This window comes from Morone saxatilis, unplaced genomic scaffold (genome assembly GCF_004916995.1).
Source record: "Morone saxatilis isolate NCDOM2014 unplaced genomic scaffold, NCSU_SB_2.0 Contig16, whole genome shotgun sequence".
Classification (NCBI taxonomy): domain Eukaryota; kingdom Metazoa; phylum Chordata; class Actinopteri; family Moronidae; genus Morone; species Morone saxatilis.
The window spans coordinates 9,388,288-9,395,601 of record NW_023339718.1 but is presented as its reverse complement, the minus strand read 5'-3'; the positions used below and the strand labels follow the sequence as shown (position 1 = coordinate 9,395,601).

The window sequence follows — 7,314 nt, the reverse complement described above, 5'->3', positions numbered from 1 at the left end:
TCTAGCTTATTATAACACCTGGTTTTGCAGGGTTTTTAGGGACTTCTACACAATGTTGTGGTTTATAATTATTAAAATGTGTACAAATATACTGTATACATTTTAATAAATGTATGTGTGTCATGGTAAATGTTATGAGGAATATTATGAGTCCTTTGTGACATCTGTTAAGCTAAATTATTCTGAACACAAGTCAAATTATCACAAAATATAAACCAAACTATCAGTCAGAAAAAACACCAATATTGTTAAATCGTGACAATAATAGTTAGTTGCAGCCCTATTTAGGTATTTATCATATTTATAGTTGTTCGAGGACTATACAGACCGCTGTCACGGCCCTCTTAATGACCCTGCACACCAATTATATAATAATATAATGATCACAGGGTTTGTTTGTCTGCATAACAAATACTTATGATAAAGCACATTTTCTGTGATTACTTACGTGAGACTCTGAATGCAGGATTTCTACTTGTAATTTAATGTTTTTACATCATTGTATTATTTCTTCTACTTAAAAAAAGCTGAATACGTCTTCTAAAAAGGACTATTCAGGCAAAATAAGTCAAAACACCTATGTGTATGTGTATTATGGGCATTCAGGGACTTTAAGTGAAGTCACTCGATAGGGCAACACAGTAGGAGGCGCAGGAAGGCAGGCAGGGCAGCAGAAGCAGCAGAGGCAGCAGAAGGCAGCAGGGGGCATCAGAAGTCAGCAGAGGGCAGCAGAGGGCAGCAGAGGCAGCAGACAGGCAGAGAGGGCAGCAGGGCAGCAGGAGCAGGCAGAAGGCAGCAGGGGGCGCAGAAGGCAGCAGGGTGCATCAGAAGTCCAGCAGAGGGCGCGAAGGCAGCAGGGGGCAGCAAGAAGGCAGGCAAGTGGGCAGCAGGGGGCAGCAGAGGGCAGCAGGGGGGCGCAGGAGGGCACATAAGGCAGGGCAGGGGGCATCAGGAAGTCAGCAGAGGGCAGCAAGAAGGCAGCAGGGGGCAGCAGGGGGCGCAGAGGGCAGCAAATGGCAAGCAGACGGGGAGCAGAAGGCAGCAGAGGGAGCAGAAGGGCGCAGGGGCAGCAGGGGGCAGCAGAGGTCCGTGTGTTTATTAGTCTGCTGTCATGAGTAGAAACGAACAAAGCAAGTCGCAGCCTGATGACGCAATATTCAGGCTCCACTATGGTTGATGTGGTGGGTAACCTCAGCAGCGAAAAGTGCTTTATCTTTAAAATACATTTCAGTTTCTACTCAGTTATATAGTGTCAGAATAATCCGATTTAAACTTTTTTATTTTTTTTTACCAGTTTTGTGGATACTGTGTGAAGTTTCAGGTCAAAGATGGAAGCTAACAAGAGATAAATCTCCAGGACGACCACTGTTTTCACTTTGTGGTCCCTCTTCGTCTCCAACAAGAATATCTGCCGTGATGGCATCAGGTATGTGTTGTTTAGCCTGACTGATACAGATCATAAAGGGTCTTATGTTGCACACTAGAGGAGCTGGCTATCTTCTCCACTGAGCTGCGTGAAGTTCAATCGTTTCCTTTTTCTTCTCCAGAGGATGAAATCAATCTGCTGGTCATCGTCGTGGATGTAAATCCGATATGGTGGGGCCAGCAAGCTCAGCGTGAGCCAGAGGTAGTGCTGTTACTCTGACTCATGTATGGTTTATTAGACTGTTAGTTGTTTGTTTTTTTTAATGTGGTTTCTATTGTCCTCCTGTCTCTCTGTCCAGTTCACCCTTTCAAAGTGTCTGGATGCAGTGATGGTGATGGGGAACTCACACATGGCCATGACCAGGACAAACAAGCTGGCTGTCATCGCTAGCCACTGTCAGGACAGGTAAGTTCATATAGTATAGAGTTTTATACAGTTTCCTGTGTTGAAAAGTACTCAAGTACTCTTATTGAAGTGCTGTACTAAGTATACTTTTAAAGTACTTCACTTACTTCTGTTCCACTACGACTTAGTTTAAGTTTTTTGGCTCGTAACCCCTTACAAAAAAACCAGTATCAAACTGTTAACTGTCTATATTTTCTATATTTTAACCAAAAAAAGCAAAAATATGCTGCTAACACATTAATCCATCAATCAAGTAACTTTTGTTTCTAATACTTTTGTGCTTTTACTTAAGTAGATATTTAAATGCAGGACTGTAAACTTTCCAGGATTGAAGGGCCGACCGTCTTGGTGAATGTAATGTTTTGCTCCTGTCACAGTTTATATGCACATTTCTCCCACTTCCTTTTATTTCAGTCACTTCCTGTATCCCAGTAAGAGCTGGCGAGGCGGGGACAGCGGTGCTGAGGATGCATCCTCCAGCGGGGATGGAAAATATGAACTCCTGTCAGTCGCCAATAACCTTATTGCTGAAGAGATCAGGAATGTTATGTCAAAAAGTGAGTATGAGGCTGTTTTATGTTGGTAAAATTAACATACAATATATACAGCAATTAATGCACTGTGTCATGTGTTTAATGGTGTTGTTCATTGTTGGTGACTAATTAATATTTACACTGTGTTTTATGTGATTGCAGCTGAAGTGAGGGGAAATTCAACTGATACTTTGTTGGCTGGATCCCTTGCCAAAGCTCTCTGCTGTATCCTTTCAGTAAAAACAGTTTACAGTTTTCAGCATTTATGACATGTACTGGACCTTTTTTATTTATTAAGAACAGTAAAGTGACTAATATAAGAATAAATTCACATTAATGAATGACTGTTACAAGTTACAAGAAGCTGAAGAGATGAAGAAGGGCAATGACAAGCTATACAGACGCAGTAGGCTGTATGAGGGAATCTTTAGTTTCATATGTCCTCACTTTTATATTTATCTGTAGCCTGCAATGTTTTGGGTGTCTGGACATGTGAAATGTTGTTTATCACAGCATTATAGGATATATTTTATGTTTGTGTTAGGACAGTCACCCAGTTACAACTGTGATAGACTTCCATTATTGTTTTTTGTTTGTTTTATTCTATAAAATCAAATGTAGGTACTGTAATTGTGGGATAAGTTTCTATATGTGCTCCTGCTGTTGGAAGTGATGTTTTTATATGTTAAGACTTTCTATTACTTACACTCTATTTGAAAGAAACGTCTGCAGATTGTTTTTCATTTTCTTTCTGTACACTGCAGCGAGTGTGGCCGAGACTGAGCTGAGGTATTTTCCTCAAATGTTCCTTAATCCTTTAATATTCAGATATTAACAGAGTCTCTAAAGACAACGAAGGTAACTAAAATGTTTTTATTATTTAGCTTTATTATACTCTCCAATGGGTGCAGTTTTCCTTTCAACCCTTATTAATGTTGCCTTTTCTTTTTTTAGTTCGACGGGATACAAAATCAAGAATATTGGTAAGCCCTAAATGGTCTAATTTCATGAGTGCTTTTGTTATATTTTCCACCACTTTGAACAGAACCTCTGTATTTTACTGGATAGGTGATAAAAGCAGCCGAGGACTGCGCTCTCCAGTACATGAACTTCATGAATGTCATTTTTGCTGCCCAGAAGCAGGTAAAATCATTAATCTTCTGGTTTTTTTGTTCTGTTTACTTCTTGTAACATATGTTTATTATAAAAAAAATACTTACTTACTATAATTTGTTTTGTATTTTAAAACAGAACATCCTGATAGATGCCTGTGTGTTGGACTCAGACTCAGGTCTCCTTCAGCAGGTACATTTTCCCGGCTTTGTTAGGACATTGACAGGATTACCATCCACCATAGCAAATACCATCCAACAGTCGAACCAAACTACTCGTGCATTGAATTAAATAGCTTCTAGAACAATTTAAATAAGGCACACGTTCCTGGCAAGTTGCTCTCACACTGCAGTACTTTAAAGTGTTGATATTTTTCACTATATTAATATAATCAGCATAAGGTATGATACTTTGACTGTATTTTGCTGTCCTAACCTGCATATATACCCAGTGTTTTTACCTTCAGATGTTTGTTTTGTAGGCTTGCGATATAACTGGAGGACTGTACCTCAAGATACCACAGAAACTTGCTCTGGCACAGTACCTTTTGGTAAGAGTGCAGATCCAATTTCCACATTTCTGAGAGCATCATTTGTCTTATCTTTCTGTAGAAAGGGCTGCTTTGTGTTGATGATGGTGTTTTCTGAACAGTGGGTGTTCCTGCCTGACTCTGAGCAGCGTTCACAGTTGGTGCTGCCACCGCCTGCACACGTGGACTACAGAGCTGCGTGTTTCTGCCACCGTAACCTCATCGAGGTCGGTTATGTGTGCTCGGTTTGTCTGTCAAGTAAGTTTGATTCCCAGTTAAGAGAATAATTTAATAACTGTATACTGGAAAAAGCTGCAGTTACAGTATGTTTTTGTGACGCTTTCTCTTCGTCTTCCCTTTCAAGTATTCTGCAACTTCAGTCCCATCTGTACAACTTGCGAGTGAGTCTTAATAAATAATTAAATTATACATTTTACAAAACCTATTTGCTCCGAACACTAAAACTATACAATCTGTGATCTAAAATCATTTTGTTTTTCAGGACTGCCTTCAAAATCCAACTACCACAGATGGTCAAGCCCAAAAAGAAGAAACTCAAGCAATCTACATGATCTTTGCTGGGGATACACAAACATAGTACATTTAATTTCCTTTTTGATATTCAAATTACACCATTTTGTGTGGAGGTGAACTATAACAAGCTTCAGTGACATCCTGGAAATGCCTTTGTGGGAAGCAGAGACGTATGAACATGTTGACTTGACTAACATTGACTGTCTTTACATGCGCACGTAAGCTGATGCTTTACCCAACTGTTGTCAAAAGGTTAAGGTTAATTTAGTTAATGATGCTCAATACAGATAATCCACTCAGGCTATGTATAGATGACTTATTGCTTTGATAAAATGTAAGATGGGAAGGTTTTTTGATGTGAAGTTTTTTATAATAAATGTTTGTCACACAGCTTTTTGCCATTCTCATTTTAATGTGGTCTTAAATAGCTGTTCAGATTCTTCAAGCTGAATCAGCAATTAGGAAGGTGGAAATATTTTATTGTGTTCAGCTTCCAAACAGGTGAAGATGTATTAAACTTCAAGAAAATATTTCAAGTTCACGCAAAACAAAAAATTTTAAATTAAAAGTGGAGTAAAGATTTTGGTAATGATTCATCATTATTGAAAATAAGTATTTATTGATGGCAGTAGCAAAATTAATTATTTTCCAAAGTCTCTTGTTGCTTTTTAGTGTCACTTCAGATCACTGCAATATATTTCAACAGCTACTCCACATTTGTCATTTATATTCTCTCAACTCTTACTGTACAGTATAAGGTAGCAATGTTTATACAGCAATCACTTCACTAAACTCAGCAGTATGTGTTGACACTCTTATTTTCATACATCCTGTATGAAGGAAATAGTTCAGTTTCTGATTAAGATATTGAAAAAATAAACAGATGGAAATGTCTGCAGTATTTACAAATTCAGTTTGAAACCATCCAGGGGTAACGTGTGGAGGAAGGGGTTTCATGTCATGGCGATCACCGAGAGATTGGAACAATGTTACACCTGAAAAAGAAAACAATGACAAGATAATGAACAATATGAACCACGTTATACCTGCTAATCCCAGCAGGCAGCTATTTTAATCATGCATTTTAAAAGTGGATGTCAACAAAACAAAGCTGCCTTTCACAACTTTCTTTGCTTCTAAATATCAGCTACTGTACTAGACTAAATAACTCTCAATCCAAATCCATGACTCTGATTGTGTCTGTAGCACTTACCCGAGCAGACCTCTGCCTGACCATCGCTGTGGAGTCAGGCTCATTTGAGCTTTCTGGCCATCCCGGACGACTGTGACCCGTAATGGTTTCTGTAAAAGAATATTACACTTTAGATATTACGTGTGTTCAGCTAAATGTAACCTACTGTTGGACGGTAAGAAATTACTTGAAGACTTTATTCTAATTGTAACAAAAGATATGAAAAAACCTACTTCTGATAAATGTGATAAAAGGTCAAAAAAAGGTTCATTTAGACATCGAACTGCAGCACAAAACTTTCCACAGCACGATTAAGACAAATGACAACAATAACATTTGTTTTAGCTGTATATTATGTCAGTATCTTACCCCTTCACTGTGTTGTACCACAGAAGCAATATTCTGGAGGTTCTGAAAGTTTCCCGTGTTCACAGAACCAAACTCAATGACTCCATCACCAACTCTGAGCCCCTTTGGAAAGAAACAATTACTGTCACAGGAACAAAAACAGCTATTTTTGTCACGTAATAACTCCAAAGAACAGCGATGGTTTATCCGAAACAGCTGTGAAGACACAACAGTATAGTTCACTCACAGCTCCACAGGCGGGTGAGCCCTGTGTCACAGCATCCACCCGTGCAAATGGCGGAGGAAGAGTGACCTGCTGCTCCATCGCCTCGTCCACGGCTTCTGTCTCATCCTGTTCCCGCTTGGCTTTCTCACGAGCATGCAGCTTGTGCAGGGCTTCTTCTATCTCCACCATGATGGCCTTGTGGTCGTTCTGCAGGCCTGAAAGACACGATCAAAGCATTAGCTTAGAAAAGAGATTATTTAAAAAATGGAGAAAGGTAAACAGAGCTGCAAGGAATGCATCATTAATTGATTAGCAATCAACAGATTTCAGGATTTCAGAACACATTTCAGGAGGGCTCTGAGTCCTTGTGATGGGAGTTTTTCATACATTTAACAGATTAAATGAATAATCAAGAAAATAATTATCATATATTATTGAAAATGTAAATAATCTGATACATATTATAAGTATCAGTATCATCTTTAGTATTGGTCCAAGCTTGATGAACTGCCTTTATGTCATCTACCTCTCTGACAGTATGGAACGATAAACTTTTTACATTTAGATACATAAATTATCTGAAAAACCTAAACTTGTTTCACCTGAACGTTTAAACTAATGCATGTTGGCTCACAAACAACCTAAATGTCAACAACAACAACAACAAACACGCTGCTGCTCACATGAAATATTGTGTCTTGCCGTCCTGATCTGGTAAACATTAACATCAGCTCTGGGGTAGCCCTCTTCGTCAACCAAGGGACCTTCAACTCCAACACCTTGCTGTAAACATAGAGACATATAAAGACATATAGAGACATATAGAGACATATAAAGACATATAGAGACATATAGAGACATATAGAGACATATAAAGACATATAGAGACATATAAAGACATATAGAAACATATATAGACATCTAAAGACATAGATACATATAAAGATATATAGAGACATATAAAGAGATATAAAGATATATGTAAAGATATATAAAGATATATAAAGA

General features: G+C 38.5%; 2 protein-coding genes across 4 annotated transcripts in view; one reads left to right on the top strand and one right to left on the bottom strand.

Moving 5' to 3' along the window:
* The first annotated feature begins 1,091 nt into the window (after window positions 1–1,091).
* On the top strand, window positions 1,092–4,931 carry gtf2h3 (general transcription factor IIH, polypeptide 3). 3 transcript variants are annotated; one of them, XM_035658733.1, is made up of 14 exons: window positions 1,092–1,181; window positions 1,316–1,426; window positions 1,548–1,627; window positions 1,725–1,831; window positions 2,246–2,388; window positions 2,527–2,589; window positions 3,193–3,222; window positions 3,319–3,347; window positions 3,433–3,507; window positions 3,616–3,669; window positions 3,959–4,027; window positions 4,129–4,264; window positions 4,371–4,407; window positions 4,509–4,931. In XM_035658733.1, exons 2-14 carry the CDS (start codon window positions 1,417–1,419, stop codon window positions 4,576–4,578), a joined length of 903 nt encoding a protein of 300 aa, XP_035514626.1. In that variant the 5' UTR covers window positions 1,092–1,181; window positions 1,316–1,416; the 3' UTR covers window positions 4,579–4,931. The 3 variants fall into 3 exon arrangements, with proteins under 3 accessions (XP_035514626.1, XP_035514625.1, XP_035514623.1); XM_035658732.1 differs by having other exon boundaries at window positions 1,097–1,181; window positions 1,295–1,426; XM_035658730.1 differs by having other exon boundaries at window positions 1,138–1,426.
* A 1-nt stretch (window position 4,932) lies between these two features.
* psmd9 (proteasome 26S subunit, non-ATPase 9) overlaps window positions 4,933–7,314 on the bottom strand; it is a 3,204-nt gene continuing 822 nt past the window's right edge. Inside the window, exons 2-6 of the mRNA XM_035658734.1 lie at window positions 6,990–7,089; window positions 6,328–6,521; window positions 6,102–6,203; window positions 5,754–5,842; window positions 4,933–5,535 (exon numbers count right to left, since the gene is read on the bottom strand). Of these exons, the coding sequence (XP_035514627.1) occupies window positions 5,508–5,535; window positions 5,754–5,842; window positions 6,102–6,203; window positions 6,328–6,521; window positions 6,990–7,089 (513 nt within the window). The 3' untranslated portion in view covers window positions 4,933–5,507. The remainder of the gene's footprint in view (window positions 5,536–5,753; window positions 5,843–6,101; window positions 6,204–6,327; window positions 6,522–6,989; window positions 7,090–7,314) is intronic.

Excerpts from the sequence above, each read along its gene's own strand:
- gtf2h3 (XM_035658730.1), top strand. The coding sequence starts at position 1,177 with ATGTGGTGGGTAACCTCAGCAGCGAAAAGTGCTTTATCTTTAAAATAC. Across the intron at positions 4,028-4,128 it reads CTCTGGCACAGTACCTTTTG|TGGGTGTTCCTGCCTGACTC; the intron begins GTAAGAGTGCAG and ends TTTTCTGAACAG. Across the intron at positions 4,408-4,508 it reads CCCATCTGTACAACTTGCGA|GACTGCCTTCAAAATCCAAC; the intron begins GTGAGTCTTAAT and ends TTTGTTTTTCAG.